The following is an 18,239-nucleotide window of genomic DNA, read 5'->3' as shown; positions in this document are numbered from 1 at the left end:
TGACTCAGTAAAAATTATAAGCACTGATCATATAATGCAGTGATAATTTTTCATCAGCAAACCGAATGGACTCCAATAATCAACCATATGTATAGATTCAATGTATTTGATACAGAGAAGGAATTTTTAACAACTTTTACAAATGAGTATAATAGATGATTTATAGATTATAGATAGAAAGATAGATAGATAGATGATAGATAGATAGATAGATAATTATTGAGGGTACATAGATGATAGATATGTGGAATACATCATGGATAGGTTGGTAGATACCAAATAAATAAATCATATGGTTATAGATGATAGATAAATAGATAAGATTATATATGGATAATAGGTGGTCCATAGAGGAGAGGTAAATGATTTATGTAGCTAAATAATACAAAGCTATCTTATAATCAGAGAGAACACTGAAATCACAAAAGGCGTTCTAAATAACATGGTATAAAACTATTTCACTAAAAACTAGGTCACAAAAATGTCTACCATATGGATAAGTCAGAAAAAAATGTTAAGTATGAACAGTTAATGAACTGAGATAGGTATACTTTATTATTTTTGAGGATATCAGGTAATTACAACATTGCTCTATACTCTTTCTTCCCTCCAAACCCTCACATACACCTCTCATTGCTCTGTTTCAAATTCATGACCCCTTTTCCCTTCTTTTGTTATATGCATATATGTATGAGTATACACATGCAAGTTCTTAAGTGTCACCCACTTGTTCTGTATAATGTTAATTATATGAATGTTTTCAGGATCTGATCACTTGGTATTGAGTAACCAATTGGTGTGTTCTTTTTTAGGGAAGACTATTTTCCCAAATCTCCACATTCTTGTAGTTTTTGTTTAGGATTGAAGTCTTGCAAGCTTCCAAAGGAGGGGGCAACCAACAGTCCTACCCTGCTATGACACCTATGAGCAAATCAACTATCAGCATGACATGGTGCTGTAGGAAGTCTTACAACCAGTGGTAACCCACCCACTGGGGTGTGGCCTCTTATACTATCTAAGCCATTGTAGAGCATGTGTTTGCCCTCTTTCTGGTTGCTAGATTTGGGTTCTGTTCTGCGTTCAAGCAAAGGATTCTGATTTATGAGTTTACCCCTAAATAAATAACCAACTATTTCTCAGTTCTGAGCAAGTGTGGTATTTCTTTTAAGCATCCTTTCACATTTGGCACCCAACGTGGGGCACAAATCCATGACGCTGAGATTAATAGTCTCATGTTCTACAGACTGAGTTAGAATATTGTATGCATACATGCTTCTGCCTCTGTTTAAAACATTTTTATATATAAATATATTTATCATATTGCAATGTACATTTCTAACTCTGATCAAGATATATATGCATTTTTTGCAGTTTGAGGTCATTGTCCTCACTTGTTGCACATTTGTTTATTGTATAATATTCTAATATGAGGTCTTAGTCTATAAGTTATATATGTATTAAGAATTATAGATCAATAGTCATCTGTCATACTTAAAGTTAGACTAATCAGGTTTCTTAGATACATAAAAGATTATATTCTGCATAGATAGGTAATCTTCAACCACTTGAAAGAGCTGAAGAATATGGCATTTAAAAAACTTAGGGTTTTGTTGAAGTGAGACACAATTGTTCCTGGCAGCACCAATCTATTCCTGAGAGAATGTTGAACACGGAAGACCACCACTTGGAGCTTGTTTTCTTCTTGACAAAACTGGCTTTTGGGCAAGGAACTGCCTATGCCTCAACCACTGACAAGATACATAGTTTCCAGAAATGGATAAGCAGGACTGTCAAATATTGCCAAGGCAGGGTAAGACAGTTTTGAAAATTTTCCTGCCTCTAAAAATGGTCTGTCAGTTATTCTCAGCCTTAGCCAAAGTCGATTACTTCAACATTGCAAATGACACTTTGGGTGATCGCCCAGGTAGCCAGTTGTCTCTGTCATTTGTTGCACATTTGGAAAGTTGCTTGATTGCACTTTCTGCTTACTTAAGTAATATTATTTCCCTTCTTGGATCTTCAATAGTGTTGAAGACTAGATAGTTGTAGATACTTTCCTCTCATGACTTGGTCAATTTATTTATTAGACTAGTTAGGATAGAATAATTATTGAATATATTTGTTCTTATTGTACATAATTTTGCATTAGGCTTAGAACGCTCTTATTTAAACAAAAGGAAGAGGTGCTATAGGAAGTCTTACAGCCAGTGGTTACCTGCCCACTGGGCCGTGGCCTCTTATACTGTATAAGCATGCCATGCATCAACTCTCTTTCCAGTTGCTGGATTCAGTTTCTGTTCTCCCTTCAATCAGAGGATTGTGATTTTTGAGTTTACCCCTAAATAAATAACCATCTATTTCTCAATTCTGAGCTAGTGTGGGATTTCTTTTAAGCATCCTTCCACAATGCAGTAAGTATGTAGTAGTGGCATACATACTAGCACACTAATGAACAGCTCCTAATTGGACTTAGAACCTACTTATCAAAAGGAAAAAACACGCCTGGTACTGGAACCCTAGCTAACGACTCAGTGCTACTGAAGGCACACACATTGGTAGGGAATCTATACTCACTAATTTACTAAACCAGCATAATTCCTAACAATAAGTATAAACATTTGTCCTTAAACTACAGATAAGTATAGTCATCACCACTCATCAAGAAAAGTTCTCTTAGACAGTAGGATGCTCAGTTCCAATTTCACTGAAGCAAAGAGCTTGTCATTATACTTCAAAGTAATTTCTTTGCTGATTACAAGATGCTGTTGGTTTTATGTAGTTTTAAAAAGGAAATTAAGAACTTTTCCTATTCAAAGAAGCTATTTCTTCAACCTTGGGGTACTTCAGATTTCATGGTTACAAGGCAAGTACTTTACCCACTGAGCAACTTTTCCAACTTTAATAGATGTCTTTGTAAGTAAATATTTTAAATATTCAGCATTTATTATTTTTGCTGGGGGCCACTATTGTACACCCAGAAGATAGTTAGCATGAACCCTTTGCCTCCTTCCATCATGGGCATCTGTCCTGAGAATTGAACTCAGACCATCAAGATTGGCAGTCAACACCTTATACCTGCTGAACTATTGTGCCAGATTAAGTATTTCTTATATATAACACAAATAGCTAATGAGATAAAACTATTTCTATAGGATTTATGGACATGTAAAATGTGTGCGTGTGTTTGTATAAAGAAGGGCAAGATGCAAAGTCTCAATCGTGTTCCCTGTTCTGTGAAATGACTACAAAAAATGCTAAGCATTGTAGGTAATCAGTATAAATTCATCATCATTAAATGATACTTATCAGCATATTTTTTTAGAAGTTTGGACAAAAGATTAACAAACTTTCTTGTTAAATGTACTATTTCTTAATGTGGCTTCTATTGTTGTGAATAAAGACCATGAAGAAAAGCAAGTTGTGAAATGAAAGGATATGTTTAGCTCACATATCTCAAGTCACAGCCCACTGAGGAAAGTCAAGGCAGGAACCTGGAGGCAGGAAATGAAACAAAGACCATAAGAAACATTGCTTACTTGTTTGTCCCCCATGAAATCTTAGTTTGTTTGTTTTTTTCCTATATGAGCCCACAGTGGGCTGATCCCTCTCACATCAGCCATTAATCAAGAAAATGCCCCACAGGCTTGCCTACAGGTAATCTGATGAAGACATTTACTAAATTGAGATTTCTCTTCCCAGATATGTCTAAGTTTGTGTCAAATTGACAAAAAAAAAATCTATCAGCACATTTGCCACACAGTTTTGCTCTTTAAAAATACTAAATTTAAAATATTTGTTATCATTAGTAAATTAACAATAGGAAAATTTGTAATTTTCTTTAACATTACCTTATGAAGTATAAGTGGTTTATCATAAGTCTTGTTGTCAAATATCAGTTTTTACGTACTTATACAACCTGAATAAATACGTAATTATACAGCCTAAGCTAAAAGCATGCACTCATTCTATAATTGTATTCTAATTACTTTCCAATTCTTAACTAAATTATTCTTTTTAATAAAATAAAATTTATAGAACTTAAAGAATTAAGATTTATAGAATCTAAATTATTTTTGTCAGCATGGAAATAAATTAAACTATAATCAGAGAAAAACAAACCATTTCTAAGTGTTAAATTTTTTAAAAGAAGCTTTTCTGAGACTACAAAGTGTGATTGTTATTATTATGCAGTTGTTTCTCCAGGATCATTTTTAAACCACTTGTGTGAGACTTTCTACACAAGCCTCTGCTTGGTGTTGTAATATAACCAGGGGCAATCGTTCAGGGAAGTCCATTACATATATTATGGATTGAGATATCACCATGGTTTATCTACCTAAATATAATTGAAAATTCATCTCCACATTTCTGAACATGCCTTTTCTCTACTCACAAATTCCAGGCCAATGTCTACACCATAGTAAATAAACAACCCAATTGCTACCATACAGGGCAGTGAAAATTTCATAATCTTTCATCATGAGTTTTGGAAATTTATCCAGTCATTCACTATCAGTAATAGTATGTTAAATATCCTAATGTTCAAACTTCTTCCTGTATTGCATCCCTGAAACTTTCTAATCAAAGCAAAGAAATGTCTTCTAAAGGTTTTTGATTATTATTATTTTCTACTCTGTCTTCTATACCCATAATTTGGAGGTTAGATCTTTAAATGCTATCATAAAATTTCCTCATATTCTGTTAATTTTAAAATTTACCTGACTATCTTAAGAGAGACGTGCTTTGAGTGTGCCTAGGTTAGCTAGATTTGTAGAGGGAGGTCACCAAAAAAGAGTCAGCCACACAGTCCTAGGTAGGCTGCCTAGGCTCCAGTGAATGACCTTACATTGTTGCACATAGTGGCATTACTAATTGAACTCAGTGGGTTTAAAAAGAGGACATGAAATTGGGAGTGTGTTTGGTTTGAATATGTGTGGCCTTTATAGACTTATGTGCTTGAATGGTTGGCCCAGATGGAGTGGCATTATTAGAAGTAGGTGTGGCCTTGTTGGAGGAAGTGTGCTCCTGTAGAGGCGTTCTTTGAGGTCTCACATATGTTCAAGCCATAACCAATGTCTTAGTCATCTTCTGCTGCCTTTGGATCAAAATGTAGAATTCTCAGCTCCTTCTCCAGCACCATGTCTGCCAGCATGATGCAAAGTCCCTCCACGATGATAATGGACTGAATCTCTGAAACTGTAAGCCAGCCCCAGTTAAATGTTTTCCTTTGTAAACTGGCCTTGTCTCATAGTCACACTGATAAATATCTCGAATATCACCATAGAACCTTCGTCCAGTGATGTATGGAGATAGAGAGAGAGACCCACATTGGAGCACTTGACTGAGCTCCCAAAGTCCAGTTGAAGAGCAGAAGGAAGGAGAAAATGAGCAAGGAAGTCAGGACCGCAGGGGTTGGTCCACCCACTGAGACAATGTGCCTGAGCCAATGGGAGCTCACCAGATGGACTGGGACTGAACGAGCATGTGATCAAATTGGACTCTCTGAATGTGGCTGACAATGGGGGCTGACTGAGAAGCCATTGATAATGGCACTGGGACTTGTTTCTACTCCATGTACTGGCTTTTTGGGACCCTAGTCTATTTGGCTGCAAAGCTTCCTAGGCCTGGATGAAGGGGGAGGGCCTTGGACTTCCCACAGGGCCGGGTGTTCTACCCTCTCTCATACAGGGAAGGGGAGGGAGGAAGAATGTAGGGGAGCAGGAGGGGAATGAAAGAGGGGGAGGAAGTGGAAATTTTTAAATGGAAAAATAGAAAATAAATAAAAATAAAAAGATTTTTCTTTATAAGAGTCTTGGTGTCTCTTCACAACAATAAAAACCCTAAGAGAGAGGGAAACAAAGGAATATCTGAGGGGAATTGTGAGGCAAAGGGGACAAACATATTCAAAATGCTTTGCATGTTTATATAAAATGTTCTAATAATAAACCCTTTTAAAATGATTACAAGAAAGAATCATCATGGAGCTATGCATTTCTCTTTTTATTTTTAAGAATTATGAGTTTATCTTATTTTCATTGACCTAGATATTAAATGAAATGTTCTCATACCATCCGGACTATTAAATCTGCTGAGATAGTGTAATTGAATGTCATTGAGTAACAGAAAGCATTTCCATAGAAGTTCATTCTGAATTTTTCATCCATGGAATAATAAGAAGTAATAATTTATGGCAATCCACTAACTTTTAAGGATTATATATACTAAATCAGTACCTGAAATCTACTTACCTTATTCCTCTCTAGGCTAGATCATATCTAATATCAACTATTTTAAATCAATAACAATAATTAAAATGCATGTGTTATGAATGAGCCAGACATTGAGCTCCAATATCAGATAAATTCTGATTTAAGCAACTTATCTGTTTTGTTAGGAAAAACCCTGGATTTTTCTAGATGGTAATGGAACATGAGTCAGTTGTAACTATTAAACCAGACAGTACAGATGAAAGCTATAGAACAGGTTCCCTGTTATACCTCACGCAAGGCATTCATTTTAAATGTATGGATCCATTTATAAAACATTTTAACAAAACCATAGCAAAGGACACTACCCTCGACCCGGGGCAACTACACTTCTGTCTGCAACTCAGCCCCTTTTATTTGACTCTTTTTAAAACTTCATCACACACTAACAGCTCTTGCAGAACCCATGGCTATTTCAGTTACTTGATCTTTAATTTCAAGATGGCTCCTCCAATGATCTAACTTCCCAGTCTTTAAAGCCAGATTTTTCCCATAATCATTTATTGTACATTCATCACCAACAACTACAAATGTATAATCTCTTTTTTGGAAATGTTATTGATTAATTTTGTTGAGCAACAGCTTCATATATGTATATAATATATTCTGATTATTTTCTGCTTGTCCACACTCTCTGTTATCCCCTTGCCATCCTTATAAGCCCCTTCCCTTCATCACATCCTTTTCCATCTCCAGTAACCAGGGTTTGCAGAACATGGTTGATGCCATTGTATATGACCACATCTTTTATAATACTTAAGTGACTGGTTTCAGTTTTCCCTCCATTATTCATGAAATGAACACAATCATAAGCATTCATTTAAATTACCTATATAATGTATCTGGTCATGAATCAAATGTCCTCACTGTTCACCATCTAAATTTCAACTTCTCCATTTTTTTTCTTAAACTTCTGACAACTTCTCCAACAATCTTACTCTTGCATCCTTTATCACTAAGAAACTTGGAGAAAATAGAGAAATATTTCACCAGGCTCCATCACCACTCACCTACCATTATCTGATACCTCCTGTCTGTGGTCCGTTCTAAAGAAAAATCTCCCAGAGCAAGAAGAAAGATATGTTGCAGGAAGCAAAGCTGAAAGACCGGCCCATTCCCATCCTCTAACATTGGACACGGGACTACAGGATTTATTATATTTCCTGCTTTGTTCCAGTTTTGCTTTGGTCCAGTTTTCCGGCACTATGTACAGATTCCTCCCTTCTGGTAATATCTATTCTGTATCATTATATGTTGGCAGTATGTATTAGCTTTTTTTTTATTTTATAGAAGCTTACAATTAAGAGATTGCCTTCAGTCTCAGAACAGACTTTGGGCTTTTAAACAGTCTTGAGACTAAAAAACTTTGGGAAATTTTGGTGTTAGACTAGAAGCATTCTATTTTACTATATGAATTAACATGAGCCTATGGGCCAAGAACCAGATTATGTTGGTTTGAATCAGAAAGTTTGAATACATAGCTCCCATTTGGTGGTACTGGCCAGGTAGACTTAGGATGTATAATTTAGCTAGTGGAAGTATGTAATTGGTGGCAACGTTTTAGGTTTCAAAGCTACATGTCATTCCTACTGCACTCTGCTTGGAGCTTGCAGTTAAAGAAGGAAGCCCTCAACTTACTGCCCACTCCTTTACTCACTCAGCCATCATAGATTCTGAAACTATAAGCAAAAAAGAGCTTTATATAAGATGCCTTGGCCATGATGTCTATGACAGCAATATAATATAACTAACAACACATGTCATTTCTTTCAATTTTGCTCAAATGATGCAATCTCTTTATTCATTTGATCATTCATTTATTCACTTTTGGGGTACTTGTCATTGAACCCAGGACCTCAAAAACAGGAGGAGATGGGTTCTATACTACTGATTTGCATTCTGAATAGATTTCTTTTTGAACTTCCTTTCTTCTTTTACAGTTTAAACATCTTTTTACTTGCCTAGTCTTACTGTTTATTTTCCTTATTGTCTTTCCCTCTACTGGAAGACATGCTTCATAAATACAAAATTTTTCTTCACTTATTTCTAAGAGTACCTAAAAGGTACTCAGTAAATACAGGTAAAATTAATGGATTAATTCTTTTAAAATTTAAAAACAGATTACAATCAAGATTACCTTGTTTGAGTTTCAGTTCAGTATGGCTTGCTTATCTTATTCAATTTCTCAAATCTGTGGTAGTTATAGTTTTCTAAAATTTGGTAAATACTCTAATAACAAGTAATTTCTTTGACTATTTTAAAACAGTATGCATTCAATTTAATAATCTCAAACTGTGATAAGGATAATTTCCCTAATTATAATTTAAATGCTCTGCTTTTTAGTTCAAACATGTATTATGCTTTAGAGTCAGAAGGACTCAGAATATGTGGGCTGAGGTTGGCACAAAGCTGATCATAATTGGAGCACAGAAATAAGCTTATTGACCTCCATATTAGCTTCCTACAAATAATTTGGCAACTGTAGCATTTCTATGAAACGTTATTTTTTTCAATTCTGTAATGACCATGGTGTCAGTTGTTTCATTCTTAGTAACAGACAGAAGAGACACATTTTGAAAATCTGACTTTGAGGTCTTTAGTATAATGGCATTATTATGGTTAACTCAATCATTTATTGTTGGCCATTTGGTAATATTTAATGCAATATGTCAACTATAGAGATATTCTTAGAGAGTGAACCACAACTATATGGAGGAAAAATAATGCTATAGTTTCAAGAAAAACTTTGTCAAGTACAGTGAAAAACAAAAAGACAGATTAAATTTTATGAGTAAAAGAGCCCAAAAGTAATTTTAGTAGACTTTGGTCTTATTTTACAAATAATCTAGTATTTTTAAAGTAAATATTTAACCACATTTCCTTTTACAGGGAACTTATTAGCCTGAAGGTCTGTTTCCAACATAGACAATCTGAATGTTTCTTCTTGTCAGTAGTGATGACTAGTTAGTGTAGGAGGTCCTTCTGCTTGTGTGTTTGCTTATATTGGTTAATGAATAAAGAAACTGCTTTGGCCTAGATGATAGGGTGGAACTTAGGTAGGCAGAGAAAACAGAACTGAATGCTGGGAGGAAGAAGGGAAGAGAAGAGACACAATGGATTTGCCAAAGACCAGTTAGACTCTTTCCCTGATAAGCCACTGCCACACGGCGATATACAGATTAATAGAAATGGGTTAAATCAAGATGTGAGAGTTAGCCAATAAGAAGTTAGAGCTAATGGCCAAGTAGTGTTTTAATTAATACAATTTCTGTGTGGTTATTTCGGGTGTAAGCTAGCCGGCTGGCCAGGACAAACAAGTGGTCCTCCCCCTACAACAACTAGTTAATGAGGATTAACTAAATTCATACAGTGTGCTGATTGCCTTTACTTGTTTATGAAAAATACAAGTAGCTTACACACACACTCATACATAGATACACAGACAAACACACATACATTCATACACAGGCACACACAAAGACATACCCAGACAAACATGCAAACTCAAAAACACAGAGATATACACACAAACTCATATACACACATAAACACACATGTACGTATATACAAACATACACAGAACACACATGCACTCCCCCCTCCACAAACACAAATTCTTTTTATCAAAATAAGTACTAGAATTCTAGAGACTACCAATAAATACAAATTTGGAGTCTGATATATGACAGTACATTGCTAGATTCAAATGGAATATAATAATCTGATGGGGGAGTGTCATATATCAATCTGTTGATTTAATTGGTTAAGCAATAAAGAAACTGCTTGGCCCTCATAGGTTAAAACATAGGTGGGAGGAGTAAACAGAACAGAATGCTGGGAGGAAGAGGAAGTGAGCTCAGAGGTCATGCTTTCCTCTCCCAGGCAGATGCCATGAAGCAAGCTGCCAGGTCAGACATGCTGAATCTTTCCCGGTAAGACTGATGCTACACAGTTTATTAGAGATGGGTGGATCGAGATTACAACAATAATCTGAAACATGAAAATGTCTGTAATAAAAAGAATTGTGACAATTTCTCTCTGAAAAATGCAGATGTTTAAACACAATATTATTAAATAATAATTCATAGGAAAAATGACCTATAGAGATGTGGCTGAGAGGACATGATTGAACTGGAAATGATCTTAAATTGATTTTTCAGTTTCTCACAGAAGACAGGTTCAAAGGTTCTCTGTCCTTGGCTGCTTTCTGAGTAAAGATACTCAGGATTTGTCACTCTTTGCCAAGACCGCCTCAGTGGTGATTTAGTAAGAAAAAGGAATCTATCTCACACAGCACTAAGGAAGATGGACTCATCCAGGGATACTGCGTCCTGGCTGGGGCACCTTTATACCCTTTTGAAATCAGTGAGGCACTGGTGACATTTCTTTTCATTAACAATATAAATTACAACCTTCACTTGGCTCCATGCTCAAACCCATAGTGATAGGTGATGCAGTCACAGGTGTTTCTGGTTTACCTCATCTTGCTGTGAGTTTAGCAGCTGCAGCTTCATGTGCTTCATGTACGCCATGGTGATTGGCATGTTGTAGTCAATCATGCTGGTCACCAATGTAGGAGGCTTCCCATTATCTGCAACAGAACATTTTAAGTCCATGATGAATGTGACACTGTGTTCCAGCTGCAACTTCAGGGTGAATAAGTTCATCTAATTAAAATATAGTCTTCAGTAATTAATGATTAAAAAACTCAAAAGCACTATAGATGAATGGTACAAAATATAACATGCAAATCTCTACAAACTATGTTGGGCCAAATCAACAGACTGGACAAATCCACTATTCCTTACTGTAGAGTAACTTTAAATATCCTGAATAACAATAAATAAAACTAACATGCTGGTTAAGTGCTTAAAAAAGTATTTCAGTGAATAGTTGTGTGTGTGTGTGTGTGTGTTTATGTGTGTGTATTACTGGGATACAAAAGAAATTTGCTTTTTATTTTTTTCTTTCATTTAGGAGTTAGGCTATCTTTTAGCACATGGAAGGATCTTAAATGTGCCTATAAGATTAATCTGATTATTGAGAAATATTTTAATGCTTAACAAAATTATCTATATAATTCAATAAATAGAAAAGTCAAGTTATGTTTATATAAATATTTTAATTGAAGGCATTTATGTAGTCTATAATTTTTTCAAAAAAGGTATTCTATAGACTGGGAAAGTTATTTATAGTATTGAACTTTCTTGCTGAATATATCTATAATACCAAAAAGTAGTACCATGGTGGAAATTAAAACAGTGTTATAAAAATAATACTTGTACTGTTGAAATTTCCTTCTAGAAGTGGATCCTGAAATATTTTGTAAGTAGGTACACAGGATCCACTGCTCACAACTTGAAGAAATGAGATGTTATGACTTGTTGAAATGCTTTGTTCTTCCCCCTTTTTATAAAACGTAAAGCATAAATTGACCATATGAAGAAAAATGACTTCAAATCTCACTATTGGGCACTGTGGCTACCTTTGTGGTCGGTTCCATCTGGGTTCAAGTGCATTCTTTTCTGACACTCGGAACAGCTCATTAGAAACCTTGTCACCGCTTCTCTTGGTAGGAAGGCGTAGCTCTCTGAAATCTGAAATGATTCATAAAACATCAGTGTTATTGTAGGAGCTGACTGAGCAAGAGTCCCCAGACATAATCACTGTCTTTCCCAATAAGACGCATTATTCCATAATGGCGGTAAGCACAATGAAGGCATGCACGGCAAACCATGCATCATTTCAAGAAATATCTTTTCAGCTTGATCAGGTGACTCTTAACAACAGCCAGAAATGTCACGTGAATGACAAAGCATTGGCTGCATCTGGGTAGATATGTGCTTTTTGTTTCTTCATTTCTTTTAGGAAAATAATTGCAATATGCAGATTATTGTGGATTTTCAGCATTATTGAATATTGCTCTTTAAACTCACGCATAGCAAGATTAAATTTGGGCTCATTTCATCCATACATTTTAAAATTTAGCCCCAATGAGAGGCAATGAACTTTGGATTCTGCATACTGATCATTTCCGCATTATTGCTTTAAAATATTTTAAGAGAATAAGCATAAAATTCATATATATACTATAGCAGTTAATTATCCTCTCCACAAAAAATGACACACTTGGGAATGAGCTTGGGCCCCCTAGCTTATTTATTTTATGCAACCTTCATAATTTATGTCTAGAATAGCTCATATTGTCAGAGTAGTATTTCCTACACACTATATAAACCTTATGTTTAGAACTATGATCTTGTTTTAAGGCAGCAATTGATACTCCTGTTATGATGACTTGCTTAACATTAAGTTTTTTATGAAAGTGTTTCTCTCACCACAGCAGACAACTCTGTGATGTAAAAATGTAGATTCTAGGCCTTTCTCTATGAAAGCTAGTGCTGACTCACAGTGCTACTGGAAGTCTGATGCCAGCAACTCGTTTTTTTCCCAAGAGTTCTACAAAACAAATGAATGTTCTACAAAACAGATGATGATGTCAGTAGGAGGAACAACTGAGCTATAAATTTGATGCATACCTTTGGGATCATTTCTTATGTGTATGCCTGACTATTACAAACACTGATGTATTTCAAGTTAGTGTAAAGGAGAGGGAAATGTGTAACCAATCTATCATTGGAAGAATGTGTGTGCCTATTCGCTTGCTCACACAGAGGTGAGTTTTGCTGCTCCATGCCACAGAAGGAGCACATCATGGAAGAAGCAGCACACACTAAAACCCAATACTGCAAAGCTCATGCTTTTGATTTGATGCCTTAATCAGTAGTCCCCATTGACCCTTACAAAAAAAGCATGAAACACCTCTCTAAGACTTGCTCAACAAGAAGGAAATTGTGCCTGATACTGGAAACCTAACTAACTACTCAATGCTAGTGAAGTCATGGCTACTGGAGGAAAATTTACAACCACTAACTTACTACACCTGCACAATCCTGACAACAATTTAAACATTTATCCTTATACCCACAGATAAATGTAGTCTGAACTCTTCATCAAGGAAACTTCTTTTTTCAACACATGGAATCTAAACCCACAACCCATCAAAATGCAAAGTTGTGAATCCCAGTTCCAATAAATATATCTACAGAATACACCTAAGACAACATTGAGGGAAAGAAGGTGGAAAGACTATACTAGTCAGAAAATCAGGACTTTGTTGTGAGATTGTATCTCCTCCAGTAACATCAGAAGCTATACTCATTACGTCTCACCAACATGACTGCCCAAACATGGGCTGAACAAGATAACACCAATGAACATGCTAAACTACATGGAGAACATACCAGGAGGCCTGTACCCTAAATGATTAACTATAGGCAATTGAAGAAAACTGGGCGCAGGATAGGTGGTCCCCCTGGAAAAAACACACAGACCACAAAAGCTGCTCAGGCATATGAAGTGAAGACCCATGGAAGGTTTCACATCTTTCATTTCTTAAACACCCACCATCTCTACTCCTTTCCTGATCTCTTCCAAACCAAGCCCCCCAGGATTTTTAACAGAGATATCACCAAGAAAGAGAAAGAAGAGTGCCCAGAATCATCTCATCATGGAAAACTATACTTGTTTAAACAAGAGGCCACCATTCAAGACTACTGCACTAGCATAAGAGAGTACTACATGGATGGGACACAGAAATAGGAAGAACACTCAATGAGGAAGGTAGGAACAGCAATTTCATGCTGCTGTGTTACAAGTATTCCTCAAATCCATGTATCAGAACTTAGCAAAGGAGATTCCTATGCATGGCTGAAGGAGAGGAAAGTGATCATGTGACCTCAGTTTAGAACTGGACCTCAATGGCCATCTTACCCTCACACTCCAGAATACATTGTTTTACATGTGACCAAAATTGAGTTGTAATTAACTTGAAATAGTATAACTTTGAAATATTCTGTGTAAGCTGCTTAGGAACAAAAAAATATCCCATAGCAAATAGACAGTTGATAAGAACCAAGACTTGACTTCAAAAGTTATCAAGTCATAAATGAAGATGGTTTATGAGGGAGGATCTTTATATTATATGACAGTTGGAAACAAATAAAAAATCCAGAGTAAATCCTTACTCATAAAGAATTATTCTAAATGGAAATGGACTAAGTTCTCCAACCAAAAACCACAGAGGGCTGAATGGTAAAAATAAAGATAAAATCCATATATAAGCCATCTATCCATGAAAGATTTCTATAAAGAATAAAATGAATGCATGCAGAAAATGAATATGTCTAAAAATATGCAACTGATAAGCAAAAAAGATACGTGGCATTATCTGTATTATACATAATAGTGTTGCCACAAAAATCAATATAACATTATAAAGGAATTAATTATTAAAATGATATAATGACTTTAAGTATACACACGTTCAACACAGTACCTAAAGATATAAAGGAAGTAGTAAGATAGCTAAAGAGAATGGCAGACAGCAATAGGACTGATTTGCTGGAGACTTGAGGTCTAGGTCCCTAATGGGTACCAGATGTATAGGAGTTCAGGTCACTAATGTGAAATCCTTCCAAATGCTTTAAACCACCTATAAATTACTGGCACTGCTTTATACAGTTTAATTGTTAGGCAGATTGGGAGTGGGTGGTGCATGTTTTGGGGAGAAGATGTAGGCATATCTCTGTGAGTTCAAGGCTAGCCTGGTCTACATAGTAAGGTCCAGGCCAGTCAAGGGTACATAGTAAGACTATCTCAAAACATAGTCTATCCTTTTCTGAAAAGAAATGGAGCAGGAGAAGATGGGGCTGGGGCAAGACGTGTGAAAGGGAGGGCATGAAAGGAGAGGAGGAACGGGAAACTGTGATCGGCATGTAAAACAAACAAAACACAAAATAAAGATAAAAGCTAAATGCTTCACAAACCATTGTCCATGAATTTGGTTCAAACATAAAATTTTACATGTTTTTTTATTTATTGTTGTTCAATCTATGAATGCAAAACTTGCATAAGTGGTGGGCTTACCATGGAATAGCAATGGAGGAATTCTGAATCTTCTTAAGTGGTGGGATGACTACGGAATAGCAATGGAGAAATTCTGGACTTTCATAAGTGGTGAACTGACTATGGAATAGCAATGGAGGATTTCAGAACCTTCTTAAGTGGTGAGCTAACTATGACATCATAATGGAGGAATTCGGAACCTTTATAAGTGGTGGACAATGACATCATGGAGGAACTCAGTACCTTCATAAGGGGTAGACTGACTATGACATAACAGTGCAGGAACTCGGCACCTTCATAAGTGCAGGGATGACTATGAAATAGCAATTGAGGAATTCAGTCCCTTTCTTTCAACCATGAACAAAGTGAAGAAACACCAGACTTGAGTGACGCTTTAGGACATTGAACCACCATGACAACAGAATGTTCATCCTTCTTAAGAACACACACCGGCCTCCAGGAAGAAACATGTATGTGACAATGAAACAAGACTCAGACCCTACAAAACTTTTTCTCTGAATGCTGATGTGAAATTAGACATTATTGAAAGGAAGGCTAAAGAGATAGCTCAGTGGGTAAACATGCTTGCTGCTCTCACACAATGCTGGAGTCCATGTCCAAGCCCTTACATTAGGCAGCTAGCAACAGCCTGCCACTCCAGCTCCAAGGGAACCCATGCCTTCCCCTGGCCTTTGAAAGCACAGGAATACACAATAAAAATGAAACACAATCTCTTTTTAAAAGGAAAGGAAAGTATCAAAGAAAAAAGATGAAATACAATCTCATTTTTAAAAAAGCAATTATGTAAGAGGAGAGTTGAAATATTCACAAATGCATGAAAACTAGTTAACAAATTTCTAAGCAATGAATGGGTAAATAAATTTAAAACAGAAAATACCTTGAAACAGGTGAAATGGAAGAACAAGTCAAATGGTTGGCATACAAGACAAAGGGCTCTAAAAGAAAAGGTGTTAGTGACAAACACCTACATTATGATATAAAAGGAAAGTTTTCAAGTAAACAGCTTTACAGCTGAATAATATCGAAAAATGTGCAAACATTTAAACCATGGTTAAAGGAGAAAGAAAGCTTCCATGCTATAAAAAGACTATATAAATTCAAGTCTACCAAATCACCCCTAAGAGAATACTAAATATGATCATTTGGATTAAAGAGAAAAATGAACACAAATGAGAGGCCCCAAAAAGGACTACAAATTTGAAAGGAAAATGCAAAATTGTCTCTGTTTATGGATGGCATGATTTTTACATTTACAGAAAACTGTAAAATCCAGCAAGAGCTGTTAGTTAACAAATTCAGGAAGGAGACAAGATAAAAGATACCAAGAGAACAGTTGCATTTCTACATATAGTAAACTATCCTCCAATTTATAAATACAATTTAAGCAGTGGCAACAATGAGATAAATGGTATATTTAATAGAGTATTTTAAAGTTCCAAGCATTAAAAACTAAAAAAATGTTTTTATTTATGATACAGTGTCCTACTCTACAGCTCAAGCTTGACTAGAACTCACTTAGCCTGGATTTGCATCTAATTCATGATAATCCTCTTGCCTCTGACCCCCAAATGCTGAGAATACAGGCATTAACTACCATATATAGGTTAAGCAGCAATTGATGAAAAAATTGAAGATATCAGTAAATGGGAGAATTCTATATATTTATGACTGAAAAAATAAATATTATTAAAGTGTCTTTACAACTCAAAATGATCCATAGTTTAAATATAACTCCTATAAAATCCCAATAATTCATATAGGCATTAAAAACTTAAATATATTTGGAACCACAAGAGGCTGTTTACATGTCAATGCAATTGAGCAAGACATAAACTACTTAATTTCAAAGTATCCTCAAAGGTTACGATAATCAAAACTGTCTGATAGTGACAAAAATACACAGCTAAATCAATGGAACAAGATATACTGAACATAAATCTATGGATTGTGATAAACTGGTCTTAAACAAATGTGCCAAGAATGTATGTGAGGAAGGGATTATCATTTTAATAAGAAGTAAATAGAAAATCAGACACATAAATACAAAACAAAGGTTAGTGCACTCCTAGGTTAAAACAGCAACTCAACATGAGTGAAAGAATAAATGACCTGAAATTTTTGACATATTGAAAGGAAATATAGGTAAAATCTTGACAATGAGTGATGGCTTTCTAGATATGATCTCAAAAACAAAAACAAAATCAAAACAAAAAATGAGATTGCAACTGGTAAACCCAGATATCCACCTGTAGAAGTATGAATCCACATCTCTCACCTTGAACAATAATCAATTAAAAGTCTATCAAATTTTGGTACATTAATATGTGAAATGCTGAAACCACCATAGGAAAACACTTCCAGATAGAGGCTTATGTAATTACCCTCTGAAAACAAGGCTCCAATAGCAGAGGATATCATGTCAAGAAGTGACTAGTCAGGTTCCATTAAATGACAAAGATTCACAGATAAAGAAATAAATAGAATGAAAACACAGACAAACTATGAAATGAAAAAAAAATTCCCAACTACACTTCAGACAGGGTGTTATAACCTGAAATGAGTAAATAAGCATAAAACTTAAGCATAAAAAAGTCTAAAACTCCCCATCAACTAATGAGTCAATGGATTAAATAGAGAGTTTTCAAAAGAATAAACATCGATGATCAATATATATTGTTAAAAGTGTTTTATGCCCTGAGATGGGCAAATGGGATTTAAAACTCACTCTAGTCAGAATGTGAGATGATGTGAGAAATGAAGAACTCATGGACATCAGTGTGGAAGTTCTAAAAAGAAAAAGGATAGAACTACCATATGACAAAGTACCACCATTGGGCATATACCCAAAGGGCTCTATGTCCTATCAGAGTGCTACTTGCATATCCATTTTCACTGCTACACTCTTCCCAGTAGCAATAAAATGGAATGATAGTAGATACTCATCAGAGAGAGATGAATACTAACTCTCTGAAACATACATATGAA

General features: G+C 35.5%; 1 protein-coding gene across 7 annotated transcripts in view; it reads right to left on the bottom strand.

Moving 5' to 3' along the window:
• Nol4 (nucleolar protein 4) overlaps positions 1 to 18,239 on the bottom strand; it is a 345,140-nt gene that overhangs the window by 211,011 nt on the left and 115,890 nt on the right. For all 7 annotated transcript variants that reach the window (XM_075969224.1, XM_075969225.1, XM_075969227.1 and 4 more), the window contains 2 exons: positions 11,752 to 11,863; positions 10,745 to 10,857 (listed from right to left, as the gene is read on the bottom strand). In XM_075969224.1, coding sequence (XP_075825339.1) covers positions 10,745 to 10,857; positions 11,752 to 11,863 — 225 coding nt within the window. The remainder of the gene's footprint in view (positions 1 to 10,744; positions 10,858 to 11,751; positions 11,864 to 18,239) is intronic.

Source organism: Microtus pennsylvanicus, chromosome 4, assembly GCF_037038515.1.
Source record: "Microtus pennsylvanicus isolate mMicPen1 chromosome 4, mMicPen1.hap1, whole genome shotgun sequence".
NCBI lineage: Eukaryota > Metazoa > Chordata > Mammalia > Rodentia > Cricetidae > Microtus > Microtus pennsylvanicus.
This window is presented reverse-complemented; position numbering and strand designations above follow the sequence as displayed.